This window comes from Monodon monoceros, unplaced genomic scaffold (genome assembly GCF_005190385.1).
Source record: "Monodon monoceros isolate NGI ecotype Baffin Bay Population unplaced genomic scaffold, NGI_Narwhal_1 Super_Scaffold_2, whole genome shotgun sequence".
NCBI lineage: Eukaryota > Metazoa > Chordata > Mammalia > Artiodactyla > Monodontidae > Monodon > Monodon monoceros.
The window spans coordinates 98695050-98715845 of NW_021703776.1; the positions used below are offsets into that span (position 1 = coordinate 98695050).

The window sequence follows — 20796 nt, forward strand, 5'->3', positions numbered from 1 at the left end:
TCCTGGAATTGTGCTGGCCCTAGATTCAGTACTGCTCAAGATGGAGCAGCTTATGTCATGGCTACAGTCTTGTTGGGGGGGGGGCACTTCAGGGCTCTGTATTCTGCTCCGTTCCACTTGGTCCTAAGAATCAGTATCTTGCTGACCTTGAATATCTTGTGCTTTTATATATGGCTTTATTGTTAAGCAAGCCTGCTTTGTTTCATGATGTTCCAATAGCTTTCCTGAGTGATCATTAACTTAGAGTGGTCTCCCAAAGTTCCCTGTCTAACTATAATCCCCTAGTGGGATTTCTAAAACTACCTGTGTAACTACCCTACTCTATCCCTATCACTGGTATTTAAAAATGGGTAAGTAAAATGAATGTTAATAAGATTAAAGGAAAAGGTTTTGATAGAACATGACCTAAGGTTGGATGGTCCCAAAGGACCCCCCAACTGGTCCCCAACATTAAAAGGCCCCAATCAAGTCCACCCTATTTATCCCAGTTTAAAATAAATAAATATGTATATCTATAATAATCTCTATACGTAAAGGGCAGAAGGAAAATTACACTGAGATACCTGAACAACGATTACCTGAGGCAGCAGTTAGGCCAGTTAGTCAAGTTTAAAGGTTGACAACAGGGCCTGGGTCCCTTGGCTCAGCTCCTCTCTGGGGACACAGAGCCTTTTTTTTTTTTTAATTAATTAATTTTTGGTTGTATTGGTTCTTCATTGCTGCGCGCGGGCTTTCTCTAGTTGTGGTGAGCGGGGGCTGCTCTTCGTTGCGGTGCTCAGGCTTCTCATTGTGGTGGCTTCTTTTGTTGTGGCTCGCGGGCTCTAGGTGCACGCGAGTGCAGTAGTTGTGGCGCACAGGCTTAGTTGCTCCGTGGCATGTGGGATCTTCCTGGACCGGGGCTCGAACCTGTGTCCCCTGAGTTGGCAGGCAGATTCTTAACCACTGCACCACCAGGGAAGTCCCTGGTAACCCAGAGTCTTTTATACAAAATTGATTAAATGGTTGGGGATAAAAAGAAAAAAAAAAACTTCTAGGAGTCCCTGTAAGAACAAGCTTTTTTTTTGATTTTGTTGCTGTTGTTACATAAATTAACCCATTTGTTGTAGGCTAGCAATGTTTCAAATGGTGGCGCTTCTACTGGTCCTTCAGTTCCTTCCGTCTTCTGATGGCTGAATTTACTGTGGCGGCAGAAGTGGTGTCGTAGGTCCAGGCACCACCAGCTACCGTTTTCATGCAGGAACCACAGTGCGAAATGCCCACAGCTCGTCTCTTCATCTTGGTTTTGCCACAGAAGGAGCAAGTGTACTTGGCGTGCTGGCTGATTTCAATTGTCTTCACCATTTTCCGGAGGGAGGCACCATAATGGGTCCCGTATTTACCCACCATTCTGACCTTCTTGGTGCATTTAGCCATGTCGCCACCACCTAGGTCTGAGCCCAGAGAGGAGGAGACCTGTTGATTGGCTCCTAATGGAAACTAAAGGTAAAGGTATAAAATCATAACATTGAGATGAAAGTTAATAAATATTGGTATATGTAAATAGGCTTTATATAAGATGGTTACATCTCTTTTGCTTAATTATATTGTAGGATAGACATGTTTCACTGGGGATTACTTCCCCTGTGTGGCGTTATAAGACAGGACTTATAGACCTGCCCCTCAGGAAATATTTATTAAACAAACTAAAGGAAACTGATAATGTTACCTGGGACCATACAATATAAAGGAAAACTAAGAACTAATATTCAGGGGCTAATAAAAGTGACAATAGAGATTTGCTCTTGGTCTAACCTGTGCACTTAAAAGAGGGTCTTTACTGAGTACCTACCGTAGGCAAGCTTTTGAAGTCATGATAAATTAAACCCTAAAGTTCTAAAACACAGAACTCTTAAATTTCAGTTTTGTTGAAAATCTTCTCACTGATATAGAAAAGCAAATTAAAGAAAATACAGTTATGCAAATGCATTTTTAATAGCATTTATGTGACAGACAATTTCTATTACTGAAGCAAACTTGGGTCCACTCACTTGCACAGTGAAGCCGATCTACTGACACTGGATTGTGGTGGAGAAGAGCGCCGTGTCGATTGTAAAGATGCCAGTACCAGGCTCCTCTCTTATGTCTTGGGAGTGGTCCCTCAGAGCTAGCTGAGAGGCTGCCTCCCGGGCCTCAGGTCCTCAGAAAGTCTGCTGAATAAAACAGAATTCTCAGCTTTTCGGTTGACAGTGTTGTGTACATTGTGGACAAAAGCTAGAGTCTCCAGAGAATTTCAAAGCTAAACTCCTGAGAAAGCTACAACTTCTCCCATCACTGAGAATTCCACGGTCCATCTGGGCCAGACGTGTGGGTAGAGAATGCAGAAGAGCATATTCTAGTAAATTTTCACCGCTCAGAGCATGTAACGCAGGAGGGGAGTCTTTGGGTCGTTAGGAGGAACAGAAAGCAGGCAGGGGAAAAGGTAGAGGAAAAGAGAAAGGTGATGGACTAGATTCCTAGAGCTGCTCTAACAGATTATTACAAACTATGAAGGTTCAAAGCAGAGACATTTATTGCTGCATAGTTCTGGGAGTTCACACTGAAAATGTTGGCAAAGCCATGCTCTCTGAAGCCTCCAGGGGAGCTCGTCCCTTGTGTTTTCCCAGCTGCTGGTGGTTGCTGGCAATCTTTGGCATTCCTTGGCTTGTAGCTGCATCACTCCAGTCTCTTTCCTCTTGCATTTTACTATAAGCAGTAAGGAGAAACCAGGCTGCACCTTCCACACTGTACTTAGAAATCTCTTCAGCTAAATATTCAAGTTCATCACTTACAAGTTCTACTCTCCACCCAGCAATAGACTGGCGCTACCCCGAGGATACACCAAGCCACGTGTCTGACTTCTTTCTTCCCCCAAGAGCCCTGCAGTCTCCCACTGCACCCAGGAGAGATGATCAGACACTGTGACTGGCTTTCAGGGCAAGATTTAGGTCATTTACTAAGGGCCTTTTGGATCCACCACAATAACCCCAAACAACAAGTATAACTTTGGAAATGTTGGTGTGATATCAGGCACACGGAGAAAAAGCTTTCAACTTGTCAAAGCTGAAGCACCCACCAAGTTATGGCGCAATATTTCTGTCTCTTTAAAGGCAAACAGTTCCTTCAGTGGCCCCACCCAATCTGCTTCCTGGATCAGAGGTTTCAGAGGGTGCAAACTCCTCATAGTTAAAGCAAAAGCACCGGCTCAAACAGCTTCTTTGGAGAAAACTTGACAACTCATCAACTCCTTCAAAAGGTGAGCCTGGCTGAGAAGAGGCCCCAGAGGATAGAGCTGAGAGGAGCAGTAGGATACAGGGAGTCTGCGTGGGGGTGGGCTCCGGTGTGAGAAGGGACCAGGTGGTGTGCAAGCAACGCAGTAAGGAGGATGCTGCCAGAGTGCTGGTGGTGGTGGGGAGAGAGGGGAGGAAAGATGTTTATGAGCAGAATGTCCATACATCTCATAGTTAACATGACAAACTTTTGCTGAATACTGCACCGTCTGTCTAGTTGCTGTTGTGATAGATATTGAGTACCACTTGATAACCCGGAGTTTTCCCTTAGTAGGAAATGAGTGTCCCCAAGGCAGGTCTTCAGAGCTGGAAGGCAATTCAGAGGCCACCCAGTCTAAACCCCTGTTTCTTTTTTTTTAATTTAATTTTTATTTTATATTGGAGTAGAGTTGATTTACAACGTTGTGTAACTTTCTGGTATACAGCTCAGTGATTCCGTTATACATATACGTATATCCATTCTTTTTCAGATTCTTTTCCCATATAGGTTATTACAGAATATTGAGTAGAGTTCCCTGTGCTATACAGTAGGTCCTTGTTGATTTTACTGAAAAAGAATCAGAACCCCTGAGAGCATGGTGACTCTCCAGGGATTACCCAGGTCACTAATGACACAGGAAATCTACAATTCACTTTGAATGCTTTCTGACACTTCACAGAGAGAAGCTGTGTCCCTAATAGGGTGACATGTGAGTTGAGGAGCGGGTGCTATGCAGAGAGGATTAGCTATGCTAAAAAAAACATGTATGTGAGACCCCCTCCTTGCCTTCCCTAATTATAGTCTTGCTAACCAGTTCACCATTCGGGAAACAGTGTGGACTGTCTTCCCCTGATCTGCCTCTGACCTGACGTAGACTACAGAATGACGGGCCCGAGAAGGAACAAGAAGAGGCTGTAGTGTGCAGTGCTTAAGAGTGAGCATGGTAGTCAGACAGACTTTGAACTGGACCCCTCTCTGCTCAACACCTATTAGCACAATGACCTTGGGCAAGTGTCTCAGAATTCTTGAGCCACATCTGTCTCCTCATTTAAAAAACTCAGGTAATAAAGTTAGCTTCCTTGCAGGTTATTTTTGCGAGTAAGTGAGACACAGTTGACCCTTGAACAACACAGATTTGAATTGTGCGGGTCCACTCATACGTGGATGTTTTTTCAATAAACACACATTCAGCTCTCCATATCCCTGGTTTTACATTGGCAGATTCAACAGAACAGGATGGAAATTTCCCTCCAAGGTAGGTGGAATCTGCCAATGTGAAAGCCCTGATATGGAGGCCGACTGTACTAGTCATTTTACCTGAGATATTTGAGCATCTGCAGATTCTGGAACACGTTGGGGTCTTGGAATCAATCCCCCCTCCACACTGATATGGAGGGATGACCGTAATATACAAAACATACTTATTAGGGTGCTCGGTATACAGTATACATTCAGTAGCGGTTACACTACACCCAGGTTATTTTTTTTATTGTGGAATCTTTTTTAACTTATTGAAAGATAGAGGGAATAATATAAGGAACTTCCATGTACCTATACCAAGCCTCAACGATTATCCGTTTATGCCAGTCCTGTTTCATTTATATACTCACCACTCCCCAGCCACCCCAGATTACTTTGAAGCAAATGTCAGACCTTGTGTCACTTTATCAGTAAATATTTGAGTATGTATGTCTGAAAGATAAAGACCATTTAAAAAAATTACCAGAATCAGACTTCAAAAAGCAACGAGAATTTCTAGAAAATTACCAGTTATATTCACATTGCCCTGATTGTCTCATAATTTTAAAAATTGTTTGAAGTTGCGCCCAAATGAGGTCCATAAATTGCAATTCACTGATATCTCTTAAATTTAACTTAACACATAGGTTTCTACCCTCCTTGTTTCTTGCTATAAAATTTCTTTAAGAAAGGGGAAGTCTTTTGTCCAGCAGAATTGGAAGTGTACACTTTGCTGATTGCATCCCCCAAATGTCACTTGCTCTTCTAGTTCCAGTGTTTTGTGTGCATCCTGTTTAGGGAGAAGCTTGGTCAGATTAAAGTTTGGCTGGTGTTTTGGTGGGAGTACTTCACAGGTGCAGTTGTTAACGTCAATCAGAAGGCACATAATGTTTGGTTGTCTCAGATATTAATGATTACCTTGAGTATATGTTTCCTTAAGGGTCACAAATTATGATATTCTAATTCTATCATTCTTTCTTCATTTAATAGATGGAATAAACCTATAAAAAGAAACTTCCCCTCAACAATCCTTTCATTTCCACGAGGCACAGTTATATAAGAAAGACAAGATAAATGCTTTGTTCTTTCCCTTTGTCAACGTTCAGAATGACATACTCCTAGCATACTCCAAAGGGAACAACTGACTTCTTCTAAGAAGATGGCATTGCTATGAACACATAGATTTTAACTTATTTGATATAGTTCAATCCCTTGAAATCATTATTCTTACCGATGCTCAAACTGTCTCATCTTTGTCCTGTTGGGGATTGTCTTCAAGTTGGCTCTTAAGTCCTTTTGATGGGATCCTAGTAATTTTTTTCATAGCATCCTTGCTGTCTAGTATGACAAGATGGTCTATGCTCAACTCTTACATTGCCTGGCCCAGACCTGGAATCCATACTTTCTCCTAAGAGCCCTAAATTTTTGGTAGGAAATGGCATTTGAAGATTACAGTCTGGCACTAAGGGTGCTCATTGTTGCTGGGCTCATCATTGTTTTTATGCCTTTTCAATGGATTTCAAAACTATACAAACACACACATGCACATACACACAATTAAGAATAGGACTCCCGAAAACAATTTTCTGCAGGTTTTTTTTTTGGGGGGGGGCGTTGCTTAACTATATCCTACTGGGGATGGACAAAGAAACTACTGCATTGTCAAGTCTCTAGGACCAATTTTTTTGTGGTTCATCCACCACACAAAATACAATCTGGCTAGTTTGTTTCATTTGCTTTTTACTAGTATTTTGAAATATAATTTTTGCTGTATAATACATGCTTTCAAGATCAAATCTATGAAATCTAAGTATATCCAAAGTAGTCTAGTTCCCAGCTTCTATTCCCAGCTTCCCTCCACCCTGTTTTTTCCATCCCCATATAAGTAGCTTTTTTGTCTGCTTACTTTTCAGATTATCCTGCCATTGCTTTTACGTATGATTGAAAAAATATATATATTACACTTTATATATGTAGGCTCCGGTCCTCCTGGTTAGAGAAATGATAGTAAACTGTACATTGTTTTCACCACTTGGCTTTTTTTGCTTAATGATATATCCTGGAGATGTCTCCATACCTGGACATAAAGATAGATCTCATTCTGTTTTAGTTGGCTAGTACTGCACTGTGTGACTATACCTTAGTTTATTCAACCAGGCCCGTACTGATGGGCATTTGATAGGTTTTGGTCTTTTGCTGTTTGAAATAGTGGTGCAGTAAACAGCCTTCTGCATAATTTTTTTCTGTATTTTTGTCAGTGTACCTTTGGGATAAATCCCAAAATTGAGGTTGATAATCAAAGGGTAAATGCACATGTACTTTTGCAAGATATTGCTAACTTCTCCTCTAGATGTTTTACACTGCTTTTCCATTCGCACTAGCCATGTGGGAGAGCACCTGTCTCCCCTATACCTTTTACCAGTATATTATGCCAGCAAACTTTTGGATTTTTCCCAAACCTGTAGGTGAGAAATCGTATCTTAGTGTAATGTTAAATAATTAATTTAATTTTTCTATGTTTTGATATATTTTTCTCTATTACAAGTGAATGTTAGTCTCTTTTTATATATAATGGGATATTTACATATTTTTTAAACTGTTTATTTATATCTCTTTCTCCATTTTTTATCGTGTTGCTGGTCTTTTGTTTCTCTACTTTTAGATATTCTTTGCTTTCTTTTTTTATTTTGTAATTCAATTATAGTTGATTTACAATACTGTGTTAGTTTTAGGTGTACAGCAAAGTAATTCAGTTATATATATATTTTTTCTGATTCTTTTGCATTATAGGTTATTACAAGATATTGAATATAGTTCCCTGTGCTATACAGTAAATCCTTGTTGCTTTTGTATTTTATATATAGTGGTATGTATCCATAAATCCCATATTCCTAATTTATCCCTCTTCCGCCACTTTCCCCTTTGGTAATCAGAAGTTTGTTTTCTATGTCTGTGAGTCTGTTTCTGTTTTGTAAATAAGTTTATTTGCATTTTTTTTAGATTCCACATGTAAGTGATATCATATAATATTTGTCTTTCTTTGTCTGACTTACTTCTCTCAATATGATAATCTCTAGGCCCATCCACGTAGCTGCAAATGGCATTATTTCATTTTATTTATGGCTGAGTAATATTCCATTGTATATATGTACCACATCTTCTTCATCCATTCATCTGTCAATGGACTTTTAGATTGTTTCCATGTCTTGGCTATTGTAAATGGTGCTGCTAAGAACATAGGGGTGCATGTATGTTTTCAAATTAGAGTTTTGTCCAGATATATGCCCAGGAGTGGGATTGCTAGATCATATGGTAACAATATTTTCAGTTTTTTGTGGATCTTCCATACTGTTCTCCATAGCGGCTGCACCAAATTACATTCCTACCAGCAGGGCAGGAAGGTTCCCTTCTCTCCACATTTTCTCCAGCATTTATTTATTTATTTATTTATTTTGCGGTACGCGGGCCTCTCCCTGTTGTGGCCTCTCCCATTGCGGAGCACAGGCTCCGGACGCGCAGGCTCAGCGGCCATGGCTCACGGGCCCAGCCGCTCCGCGGCATGTGGGATCTTCCCGGACCGGGGCACGAACCCGTGTCCCCTGCATTGGCAGGCAGACTCTCAACCACTGTGCCACCAGGGAAGCCCTCCAGCATTTATTATTTGTAGACTTTTTGATCATGGCCATTCTGACTGCTGTGAGGTGATACATCATTGTAGTTTTGATTTGCATTTCTTCAATAATTAGTGATGCTGAGCATCTTTTCATGTGGTTGTTGGCCATCTGTATAGATATTCCTGGTGTAAAAGGAAAATTACCCCTTGCCCCTCTTTTATATAAGTTGGAAAAAAGAATTTTCCCCTAGTTTGACATTTGTGTTTTAATTTGTGTATGGAGGATTATTTACTTGTTTGTTTGCCTCACATTATCTTTTTGATTTTTATGTAATCAAATTTAGGAGTCTTTTTCCTTACTCTATTTCAAATCTTAGAAATATTTTCCCACCCCCAGGTTACAATGATTTATCCATGTTTCTTCTATTATCATATGGATTTTTTTTTTACATTTAGATTTCTGATCTATTTGGAATTTGAATGGCGTCAGGGGGTGGATGCAGTTTTATCTTTTTCTGTATTGTTATCTCAGTGTTGCTTTTTAGTCCATCTTTTTTCCCATTGATGTGAGATGCTGCCTTATTGAATATAAATGTAATATAATATAAGTGAATTGAATATAAATGAATATAGTGTGATCAGTTTGGTCTACTCCTGAATTTTCTGTTTTTGTTTCACTGTTCTCTCTATCCATGCACCAACATCATACTGCTTTAATTATAGAAACTATAATGTTCTACTATCTGGTAGAGCTAGTCTTCCCTCATTTTTCTTTTCTTGATTGCCAAGGCTAATTTTCTTTTGTCTTCATCCAAATGAACTTCATAATCAACTATTTTAGTTGCATGAAAAAAAAAGTGATGAAAAAAAATTTTTATGTTTATGTAAAATCATGTTAAAGAAGTATCTATTCATTTAAATTTTATGATTTAAACATGAATCAGTGTTGGACTTCCCTGGTGACTCAGTGGTTAAGAATCCGCCTGCCGATGCAGGGAACACGGGTTCGAGCCCTGGTCTGGGAAGATCCCACATGCCGCGGAGCAACTAAGCCCGTGCACCACAACTACTGAGCCTGCGCTCTAGAGCCCGTGAGCCACAACTACTGAAGCCCGCGTGCCTAGAGCCCATGCTCTGCAACAAGAGAAGCAACTGCAATGAGAAGCCTGCACACTGCAATGAAGAGTAGCCCCGGGTCACTGCAACTAGAGAACGCCCGTGTGCCGCAACAAAGACCCAATGCAGCCAAAAATAAATAAATACATAAATAAATTTATTTAAAAAAAGAACATGAATCAGTGTTGAATTTGGCCAAATGTCTTTTCTGCACCTAGTTCCTTTTCTTCTTAACCTATTAATGGGATGTGTTGCAACAATCAATTTCCTCATGTTGAACCACCCTAGTATTTCTGAAACAGTAATACTTAATCAACGTGTATTGCTTTTTAGTGTCTAATAATTTATTTAGGATATTTGAATCAATACTCACACATGAGACATGTATCGCTTTATTTGTTGGTGAAATTGTGGTTAGCTTTTGGGATCAACATTACACTTGCTTCATAGAAAGAGCTGAACGTTTTCCTTCCTTTTTATGTGATCAGGAATTGTTTAAGTAGCACTGAGATTATCAGATCTTTAAAGGTTTCAATTAATTCCATGTGAAACCATCTGGACATGACTGTTTCGTGGGGATACTCTTTAAGTACTTTGTTATTTCTTCCACAGCAATTGAGCTGTTTATGTGTAACAGAATATTACACATTTTCAGGGAGGAAAAGAAAGAAAAAAAGAGTTGGGAATGGTTCCAACTTGCCCAAATTGACCCTTTTTCCCTCTCCTTCTTTTTCTTAAGATCTTGTGGGTACCTAAGCCCCAGGGCCTCTTGATATAAACATGGCTGATGCCCAGGACAATGCTCTGAGGATCGTGCTGGTCGGGAAGACTGGAAGTGGGAAAAGTGCCACAGCAAACACCATCCTCGGGAGAAACGAATTCGACTCTAAGATTGCTCCCCAGGCTGTTACCAAAACTTGTCAGGAAGCATTCCGGAAATGGGAGGGGAGAGACCTTCTCGTTGTTGACACCCCAGGGCTCTTCGACACCAAGGAGAGCCTGAGCACCACCTGCATGGAAATCAGCCGCTGTGTCCTCGCCTCCTGCCCGGGACCTCACGCCATCATCTTGGTCATGCAGCTGGGCCGCTACACGGAGGAAGAGCAGAAAACCGTGGCGTTGATCAAGGCTGTGTTTGGGGAACCAGCCATGAAGCACATGATCATCTTGTTCACTCGCAAAGAGGAACTGGAGGACCACAGCCTAAGCGACTTTCTGCGGGGTGCGGACATACGTTTGCGAAGCATCCTCGAGGAGTGTGGAGACCGCTGCTGTACCTTCAGTAACAGGAGTACAGACCGGGCTGAGAAGGAAGCTCAGGTGCGGGAGCTGGTGGAGCTGATAGAGAAGATGGTGCAGAACAACCAGGGGGCTTACTTTTCTGACACCATATACAAGGACACAGAGGAAAAGCTGAGAAAGCGGGAGGAAGTCTTGAAGAAAGTCTACACTGATCAATTAGAAAAGGAAATTAAACTAGTAGAAAAGGAATATGCCCATAGACCACAGGAAGAAAAGGAGGAACAAATAAAATTGCTAATGAAGAAGCATGATGAACGAATGAAAAATATAAGGGAAGAAGTCAAGGAGAATTTATTTCAATTTGTTTTCAAGGAGATTAAAAATGTACTTTCAAAAATATGGCAAATGTTTTGGAAGTAGTGTCAATTTTATTTTTACTTCTCAATTTACTATAACTTGTTAATACGGCAGTTTGCATTTCCCAAAGAGGACTAAACCCATAAACTAAAACCATATCTTCTTTCTGACATCTTCTTACAATCTGACCTTGTTACTCTTTCCATTGAGTTATGGGTCTATGTCCCCTGCCTTGAAATTGGATGGACTTTGTGACCGCTTCGATAAATTCTGGGTGGTTGAAGCAACACCATGTGACTTCCAAGGTTAGAAAGGGAAAATGCCTCCTTGCTGTCTCGGGGTGCTTGCCCTTGGAATTTGGCCACCATGTTGTGAGGAAGCCCCAGTCACCCACACGAAGAGGACTTGAAGTCACTGGCCCACTCCCCTAGCTGATATTTCAGCTGCCAGCCAGAAGCAGCTTGCCGGTCATGGAAGCGAGGTGACACCGAAGTGCATTCTCCAGTTGCCAACTGATGGAGCCGCAAAGAGCAAAGATGAGCCATCCCCACGGGGTCCTGCCCACATTTCAGATTCATGAGAAAAATAAATGATTGTTGGTGTTTTAAACCACTAAGTTTGGGGATGGTTTGTTACGCAGTGAGAGCTAACCAGAATGAAATATCTTCCCAGCACATTCCCCATGACGCCCGGCTCCCCGCTGTCCTTCTACAGAATGCCAGTGAATGTAAGAGGCTATGAAATTGACATAAGCAGGCAATGATCTATTTCAGAGAGTTCAAAGAGTCAATTTAGGAAGATTCAAATAAGAAACCCTGCATACGTTCAGTGTCAGCCCCACTGGTAATGTGTCTTATGTCAATCCACATCTATGAGTACTTTGTTAGTGAAGCATCAGGCTTCTCTGGCACCATTCCTCTGTGGTTCATGGAGATGTGGACGTTGATAAATCCTCTTATTATTTTTTTCTGTCTCTCTTTTTTTTTTTTTAAGGTACCATCCTAACTTTAAATGTCCCTGCTGTACCTTAGAAATCTCTTCTGTGCCAAATATTTTTCTTGCCTCTGCAGATCCACAGTTCACCCTTCTTTCACTCTAGCTTTTTGCCTGGGAGGCTGATCTATATGGACTACATCAGTGGGATCTCCTGCTCTCTGACTTTTGCTCCGTTTCTGCCAATGGGAAATCCAAGCAGGAGAGCTCTTGATGATAGAAAAGCAAGGTCAGGGTATCTGTTTTCCTGACTCTCTCCCTGCAGGGGCATCTCCCACTAGCTGCAACCCTAAGCCGAAGCTCATAACTCCTCCCCTGGAGGCTCTCTACCCAGCTCTCCTTCTGGGTTCCAGCTTCTGTTCACCGCTTAGGGTAAGGATGTAATTTCCTCACTGTTACTAGCCCTCTCCCTTGTCATTTCCAAACCACAGCTTGTAGGAAGCCCCTTCACTAGGCTCTCCTCCAATTACTTCATTATACTAAGCCATCTGTCTTCTGCTGGAATCCTGATTGATACATCTTATGATACCTACTTCTTTTTCTCTTTCAGAGCATCCCCTGACTTTCGTTGTTGTTGTTGTTGTTTTTCAATTCCCTCTAGTGTTTTCTGCCAGCAGAAAAATCTCTCCTGACTGTTGACATCTCTGGGACAAGTTTACCCGCATGGACTGTGACATTGGCAGTGAGCAGATAAAAGGTTCTGTCTTGCTAAAATAATTGCAAAACTTCAAAGTTAGAGGGATGATTCTATACCATTTATAATGATGGCAGATAACCCAGACTCAAATTGTTGGAATTTTTACTGCTGTCCTTTGCTTTCCCTATGAATGTGACTGAGGGTATTTACTGCGCTGGTGAAATTTAGGGAGGCAGGGATTCGAGATCAAATCTGGAGAAAATAGGATCCCAAATACCTGCTCATTCTAAGGTTCATCACAAATATTATGAATGGAGTAAAGACAGCAGGGAAGAAAAGCCCATTGTGAGAAAACATTCATAATATATGTTGTGACATAACACCGCTCATCCAAACGGCTATTCCCGATAACACAATTCTTATATTTAGAGGTAGTTCCTTGTGAGTGATTCATCAGTGAAATATTATCTCTGGAGAGCGAACTATTCATGCACTGTCCTGACACCTTTCATTTAAGAGCCGTTTAAATGATATTTTCTCTCAGCAACTTGCAGAAGCATTATTCATTCAATTAACTTGTGTGTATCTAGGCGTACGTTAGGGCCTATGGACGATGCAACTTATATTCCACTTTGGAAGGTAAGACATGCCCAGAGGAGAAATGAGTAAATCAAATAAAAATCATCGACATTATCTTCTCCCGTGTCGAAGGAATTCTTGCCCGCTCAACTATCTTCACAACCCTTACATCCCAGTTTTCTCTGAAGGTGGTTCTGAGTTCTGAGGTCTCTGGAAATTCCAGCATTTTTTGTGTGCATCATTCCTATTGTTGAAATATGTGAGAGCCATGACCCATAATTGGGGAATTAAAGTAGGATTCATAGGAGAAGACTTGAGGAAGAATTCAGGGCTTGAAATCTCCTGTGAAGGATGTATAGGATGTGTCCATGTGGGTGCCTGGAATGATTGATCCTGCTTCTCTTCAGAAACAGGAAAGTTAGGGTCTGCAGATAAGATCATCGGGGTAGACTCAGGAGTGACAGTACTCAATTAGGTTTGTGACAAGCTGAGTAGCAGACGTCAAAGGGTGGGTCCAATGTAAACGTCCTACATTGAAATTTTGGACTGAAGGTTATGTGAGAGGCCTGGGGTGAATGTGACAGGATATTAATATAAATGTGAATTTCAGCTGAGTCCTCAGTATTGCCAACACCCCCACATTCCAAAGGCATACACTAAAAGATCTGGGCATGTCCTGCCAAGGAAGGAGCTGGAAACCAGTTAGGTGAGGTTTAGCTCTTCAACTAATTCGGTAGGTATTTGAAGAGGTCAAGAGGAAAGGGCTTTTGAAAAGAGGACATTCTGATCATAAGAACAACAACCTTTAGGATTGGCAAATTCTTGGGCTTCATCTCGAGAGTAATTGGCTCCCTGGTAAAGAGGGGGATCTATGTGTAACCATGTGATTTAATAAGGGAGGCTCCACGGGGACTCCACTTGCGTGCCCTACCCAACAGGACGCTTCCCTCTCACCTCCCAGCAAGTAAGGTGGCCCCTTGGGCTTTGATACTGCCAGAGGACATGTGTGGTGTATGGTAAGAGATTCCTGGGAGGACCTGACCTGTGTCCTCTGGAGTTCAGCTTTGGAGTCAGGTGCTCCTGTGGGAAATATAATACAAAAGGACGTTACTATTTGTCAGAGGGTAAAGACTGAAGGACTGATTGGAAGCAACCATAACTTTCACTGACTGTGGGGCAAAAGTATGTGCTCCCCATAAGTCAAATGCGGGCCACACAGGAGGGAGCCAGCCAAAGGCAGCTTGAAGGGGACTTGCCCGGAAGTCCACCAGGGATCACAACTGTGCCCGGAACTGGAGTTGAAGTGACCAGCTGAGGGGAGATGGTGGCTATCAGTCGGACTTGTGATTGCAGATTTCCAGGGAGACTCTGGGAGGAGTCATTAATGGGGCCCCATGAGGAAAAGAGCCACGAAGTGTGCCTCCATCCCCCAAAGCCAGATTACACCTGACTTGTCTTCAATGGTTTTTCCTCTTCTCCTCCAACCCACGAGGAGTCACAACCAAGGTGAGTGACGGGGGGAGGAGGTGGCGAAGGGCAGGGTGGGGAGAGATGGAAGAAGCCCTGTGCACACTCCTGGTCCTTCAGCGCAAGCAGGCACCAGCCAGGGGAAGGAGAGGCTTTACCCTGCAGTGAAATTCCGAGTTTGATTATTGGGTTGGATGTTGTAATTACACAAATGGGACTAACAGAGACTGGAGAGGGTTTGCGCTTAGGGCAGAAGCTATCCAAGACTTCCTTCATGAGGCACTGATGGACCCAGTTTGATGGGCCAGTAGGAGACAAGAATAAATGCCTTCCTTCTTTGCCCTCCCTTCTTTGTGAGGCCTGTCTTATTTAATCACAGGCTCAGCCACAGATCACCTTCTTTGCTATGGAGCAGATCACTCTAGAGAAGAATGCCAAGATCTTGCCAATCCTCTTCCTGTAAGAGTGGCGCTGCGTGCTTCCCATGAGTGGTGTAGCAGGAGTCCAGGGAAGCGCTCTGCTCGTGCAGATTATGGAAAGAAATTTGACATGACCACATTCCCAGAGGGGTACTTATGTGTACATCCCACACAGTCAAAAGATTCAAAGGGATGGAGTAGGGCTTGCAATATCTGAAGGGGGAGAAGTGTCCCTAAGAGCCCTGAGCTTTACTTTCTCACGATCAATCCGAGTGGAGCCTCACCAGCTAAAAATCTGTGCCATGGAGTCTCCCTGTCCTTGGGAGAGGACAGGCAGTAAGGCTCACTGCTATGAATAGGAGACTGTCACAGCAAGTTTATGGTATGAGCTGTGGCCAAAGTTCCGACCGTTCTTAGAGATCACAACTTGACCTATGGAGAATGGATTTACCTTGTGCCGGGGTCTCAATCTGGTGAACAGGGTCAACGACCCAACTTGAAAGCATGCTTCTGGTTGAAAATAAAAGGAAGCTACAGGGCTTCCCTGGTGGCATAGTGGTTGAGAGTCTACCTGCCGATGCAGGGGACACGGGTTCGTGCCCCAGTCCGGGAGGATCCCACATGCCGCGGAGCGGGCGGGCCCGTGAGCCATGGCCGCTGAGCCTGCGCGTCCGGAGCCTGTGCTCCGCAGCGGGAGAGGCCACAGCAGAGAGAGGCCCGTGTACCGCAAAAAAAGAAAAAAAAAAAAAAAAAAAGAAGCTACAAATCAGAGACTTGTTTTCCACAGTGGCTTTTAAGTTCAAAGATGACTCCAGCAGAAGGGGTTCCAGAGATGTTGAGTAATGAGCCCCAAGGTCAAAGGAGGCATGTTTGAGACAGAGCAATCATTTGTAAAGTGCTGCGTATATAATCCACGAACGACCAAAAGTTCATTGGAAGGGTAATTTGTTGAATATAGAGGCAAAATCGCATCCTTTCTGGAAGGTATACACACAGAGAAGCCCTTGATAAGTTCACCCAGCAAGTCTTGAATGATTGCCAACAAAGCCTGTCCTTACTGAATGCTGACATTTCTCTAATGAGAAAAGCTGCCCTCCAAACTAGAATGGCCTTGTACGTGATCCCTGCCTGGCAAGGAGGCACCCGTGCCATTGTCCAAACAGAATGCAGTGTGTTCCTACTGATGAGACTGTTAATGTATCCCCTTTATTGAGTCACATGAGGGCACAAGTGAACCCCCTGAGTGATCCGACCCCCCTACATGGGGACCTAGTAAATCAGTGGTTCCGATCATAGGGTTCTTGGTAGAAAAAGTTGGTCATTGATTTGGGGAATCATTGTCTTAACCTGCGTTTTCTCTTGCATGTGACTGTATTGTTGCTGTGACATCTGCCACCAATGCAGCCAGGGAGCTACCAAAGGAGCCACCTCCGTGCTAGCGAAAGCCCTTGCTGACCGCCAGGGCGCGTTGCGCGAGCTGCGAGCCTGTGACATCGCGAGACGCGAGCCTGTGACATCGCGAGAGCGGGTCACGGGGCTTGAGAGTCGGACCTAAGAACTAGACCCAGCCAGTCGGGGGCTCCCCAGCTACTTCGCTGTCCTCGGTATGTGTGTTCTGCTTGGCTTCCCCACTCCCAGAAGCCTCCCAAGGATACAGCCTTGAGTAGAAATTGACACTATCTGGATGCTAGACAGGACCGAACCCACTGAAGGCCTCTGTATAAAGGTTGACGATTCTGGCAGACACGGGTGGAGAGCTATTCTCCTCGCGGACGCTCAGGACAAGCCTTGTAAGTTCCTTGCTTATTAAACCTGCTAGCTGCCCACCTGGAGTGGTCTGCCTCACCGTCGGGTTTCAGATGACACCTGGGAAGATCCCGAGGACGTTGCAAACCAACTTATATTTTTAAACATCAGTCTCGTCTATATTTATAAACAAATATAAAAAATGGAATATCCAAGGCAGTTGTTCTCAAAGTTCTCTCTTCTTGTTAAAAAGCGTCTCGATTATCCAAAACTCTTCCTAGATTGGGTTGCATTCTCTGAGATTTGCAATCAGCAAGTTGCCATGTTGCAGAATAGGACTTTGTAGGTATTCCCTTTCCACGCTGTTGACGTTTAACCTGCCTTCTCACTCTTGGTCCTCTTTACCATATGTTCCCTGATTGTTTTTTCTTACATAAGTGAACATCTTCTATAATTATTTTATAATTCACACACTATTCCTTTTTTGCTTCTTTTCTGTCCCTTCAAGGAACACTGAAAGGCCCGAAGGGCAAGGATCTTTACCTGCTATTTGCTAAGATACCCAATTGCCTAAAACAGTGCTTGGCACATAACAGGCTCACAAGAAACACTGAATGAAAATTCTATCTCATTTGATATTTTGTTCTTGTTTGTTTAGAATCAGATTGCTGTATTTGCCTCTACTTCTGCTTTCAGCCTCTCTCAAGTTTCATGTTTTAGATTTGGATTTCCTTTGCGATCCACTCCAAACAATATTTATTTTTGATCGGAAATCTTTGGTGTATTTATCGTAGTTATAATTTATGATCTATTTGGAGGCATTTGCAATATTTTATTTGCTTCCACTTGTCCAACCTGTTTCATAGTTTGTTTTTCTTTCTTCTTTGTGCCTTAAGTTGGATTATTTGGTTCTTCTTTTCACGTTCTATTTTGTTTTCTACTCAGTTGGAAATTATATACACTCTTCCTAATTTTCTTAGTGGCCACAGCACATATTCTTTTTTCAAAATTTTTAAATTTTTTATACCATTTTTAAGGGTTACATGCCATTTACAGTAATTACAAAATATTGGCTATATTCCTCATACAACACATATTCTTAACAAAGTCTAAAGGGAATCTATATTTTAACCTTCCTCTTATACAACAAATTACTATAGAACATTTAAACTCCATTCCCACCTTCCACCCCATCTATGCATTATTGTTGTGTATTTTTATTTTCTTATTTTTTTCCTTTTTAAGCCCTAGAAGTTATTACCATTATCTTCTCTCCCTTTCTTTGTCTTTCCTTCCTTCCTTCCTTTCTTTCTCTCTTTCTTTCTTTTCTTCTTTCTTTCTTCTTTCTTTTCAACCTCTGATTTACTATCTGTGATTACTTTCCTCTTGCCTCAAGTACACTCTTTACAAATTCTCTTAGTGAGGTTGTGCTGGTGGCAAGAACTCTCAGTCTTTGTTGTCAATGTGGTTTTGAGAAGCAGACTTTAAATTCTCCAGGGCTGGTGAAGTATCCTCAGAGTGACAGCTGGCTGCTGTGCTCCACTTGCCCACCTTCACTTAGTTCTGCGTCTGAGAAAGGTTATTTTCTTGCCTGCTCACCTGTGCTTTTAAGAAAATGTGTGTAGTATTTTTCAGTATTGTTCGTTGATTTCAGTGGGAGGATTAGTAATCTAGATATCTGAAAGAGAAGTTGATTTTTATGTTTGGTTAGTCTTTTCCTGGTTTTGTTTCCTGGGTGTATGGCTCCCTTTCGGGTTATTTTTGCTGTTTATCGTTGTCTCTTTCAACTGTCTCTCATATCGCAGTTTTTCGTCAAAACAGCAGCTCTTCCTGACTGCCTCTTCGTAGTTTGGAATAAATCATTAGAAAACCTGGAAGTTCCACGTCTGAGTGAGGGTGCCGACTGCAGGCTTCACCTGAGGTGACCGCAGGACAGGCTGTTATGTAGAGGGAATGCAAAATGCCAGAATGCAGAGGATTTTCTCTGGAGATGCTCTAACCTTCAGGGGAGATTCCTTCAATTACCCACTCGGGAAGAGAGACCTTGAAGTGTGAGGTTCTGAATGAGGGGGAAGTGAGGAGATGACTGGATCATGTGTCTCATACTCACTTCTTCCACGAATGCCCTGCTTTCAGCCCTACAGCCCCATCCTCTTGGAGCGGAAATTTCTGAAGCCCACCTCCCCAAGGTGCTTCTGTCAACGTCCACGGGCACCTCAGGACAGCCTCTCTGGGGCCATGTTGGTCGTGGGTGTTCTGCTCCGATGCATCCTTCCAGAAATCTGTTGAAACCTCTTGTCTCTGATACTTATACTCCTAATTGTCTATGGCATCCTGGTTTTTATTAGGGTTTGCAGAAAGAGAACGTCTGTGGTCGATAATTGATCTCAGTCCATTATCCAGAAAGCTTGGCATATGGCCAGTTTGCTATCTGGACGCTGAAATCCCTGATCTCCTGTTAAATAGGAGTAAAATGCAATGAGAGAGAATGAGCAACATTTACATATTTATATTTACACAGAATTATTTGTGGCCATTTACAACTTGGAAATAGAGAAATTCTAAGATAAATTTCAAGTTGCTATTACTTCAAAATAGGCAATGATAAAAAATTGACTTGTTAAGTTTTCTTTATAAAGTTTAGGCTTTTAAAGTGTAGTGAAATAACTGAGGACATGGAAAGGAGACGTGACCCATAAGCCAGAACCCCTCTGCAAGGCAAGGGGCTGGCACCCCTCGGCAAACCGAGGGCGGGCGAATAAGCCAGGACTGCAGGCAGTCCTGGATGCTTTGGTCACTGATCCATGAAATGACCTCAGTATAATCAGAACACAAGGAAACGTCCTTGTGCTACTTTAGTATAATCAGAATGATGGGAACACAAGGAGATGTCCTTGTGTTGCTTCTGAGCTCAAGGACGAAGCAAGGCATATCTTCAAGAAAGCCCACTGTTGCTTATATAATCAATAAAAGCATATGTTGCTGATTTGGCATTTCTGGAATGTTAAGAAAGCAAGTCTTAAGATGTAAACATAGATAATGCGTAAATAAAAGCTACCACAGCAGGACAGACGGCGCTGTTTTGCCTGAGCGAGCGGCAGCCCTCTACTGCTGTGCTTCGGCACAGTTCATCTCGTGTGATGAGGTTGCTTTCGGAAACCCTGTCATAAGATAAACTGCAACATTTGGCGCCCGAACAGGGACCTGAAGGTAAGTAATCGCGTGATCGCGGGACCGAAGGGGAAATTGGTCCGCTCAGAGTAAGCGAAACCTTCGGCAACAGTAGAGTAACTGAAATGAGGAATTCCCATTCAGTAGAATTTCAATACATTAAACTCCTGAAACAGTTATTACGGAGTTCAGGCGTGAAAGTGAAACCAGAATCTTTTAATGAATTGTTTGCGCTGGTACGTGAACATTGTTACTGGTTTCAACCTACTAGTCATAACCAGTTGAGTTTAAGAGTTTGGAAACAGGTTATGCGAGCCTTAAGAAGAGCTCATCATGATGGAGACCTTATATCTGTCCGTGTTTGGTCTCTCTGTAAATTAATTTCCCTTGCCCTGGAACCATTACAATCTGAAACTGAAAGTAAATATGGGGCGCGTCCTCAGCGTCCGAATCCTGCTCCCGATCACTCTGCTGCTTTTCGTACTCTGCCCCGTGAGTCTCCTGTAGAGGACCTTCCTCCGCCGCCTCCTCCCCTTGTGTCTGAGGCAGGAGAGGATTTTTCGGATTCCAGTGATGAAGGGGCTTTTTCTGACGATGATAAAGGTTAGGAGCAAGCTAGCAAACAAAATGGGATGCCACTTTCTCAACAGAATGAGAGTTCTGATATACTTTCAAAGTTGGAAAATTTGATGGCTAAATTGGAAGAAAATAAAAACAATGCTACTGAACTCCCAACATGTAACTAAAACAGGGAAAGATTATACTGGGCTTGGATATCCAAATTTAGGATAGGGGCCACTGCTCGAAAATTTGCATTACCATTAAAATGGTTGAAGGATACCCCTATATGGACAGAGCAGTGGCCCTTAACTCAAGAAAAATTACAAGCATTACACCAATTAGTACAAGAACAATTAATAGCAGGGCATATT

General features: G+C 42.5%; 4 protein-coding genes across 10 annotated transcripts in view; 2 read left to right on the forward strand and 2 right to left on the reverse strand.

The window, feature by feature from the left end:
* The window catches only part of LOC114901884 (GTPase IMAP family member 5-like), a 162300-nt gene that overhangs the window by 33669 nt on the left and 107835 nt on the right, over positions 1–20796 (reverse strand). The window lies entirely within an intron of this gene.
* On the reverse strand, positions 1084–1438 carry LOC114901889 (putative 60S ribosomal protein L37a). The gene has a single exon (XM_029234092.1). It carries the CDS (start codon positions 1411–1413, stop codon positions 1135–1137), a length of 279 nt encoding a protein of 92 aa, XP_029089925.1. The 5' UTR covers positions 1414–1438; the 3' UTR covers positions 1084–1134.
* Positions 3186–11604, forward strand: GIMAP7 (GTPase, IMAP family member 7). The gene is made up of 2 exons (XM_029234091.1): positions 3186–3271; positions 9993–11604. The coding sequence occupies exon 2, from the start codon at positions 10034–10036 to the stop codon at positions 10913–10915; it is 882 nt and encodes a 293-aa protein (XP_029089924.1). The 5' UTR covers positions 3186–3271; positions 9993–10033; the 3' UTR covers positions 10916–11604.
* The window catches only part of GIMAP4 (GTPase, IMAP family member 4), a 28812-nt gene continuing 21442 nt past the window's right edge, over positions 13427–20796 (forward strand). Inside the window, exons 1-2 of one of the 5 annotated variants that reach the window (XM_029234075.1) lie at positions 13427–14567; positions 16352–16737. In XM_029234075.1, the coding sequence (XP_029089908.1) occupies positions 16632–16737 (106 nt within the window). In that variant the 5' untranslated portion in view covers positions 13427–14567; positions 16352–16631. Of the gene's footprint in view, positions 14568–16321; positions 16738–19681; positions 19904–20172; positions 20468–20796 lie in introns of those variants that run through there. The other 4 variants (XM_029234073.1, XM_029234074.1, XM_029234077.1 and 1 more) reach the window with 4 other exon arrangements.

Coding starts and splice junctions, on each gene's coding strand:
- LOC114901889 (XM_029234092.1), bottom strand. CDS start 1,413: ATGGCTAAATGCACCAAGAAGGTCAGAATGGTGGGTAAATACGGGACC.
- GIMAP7 (XM_029234091.1), top strand. CDS start 10,034: ATGGCTGATGCCCAGGACAATGCTCTGAGGATCGTGCTGGTCGGGAAG.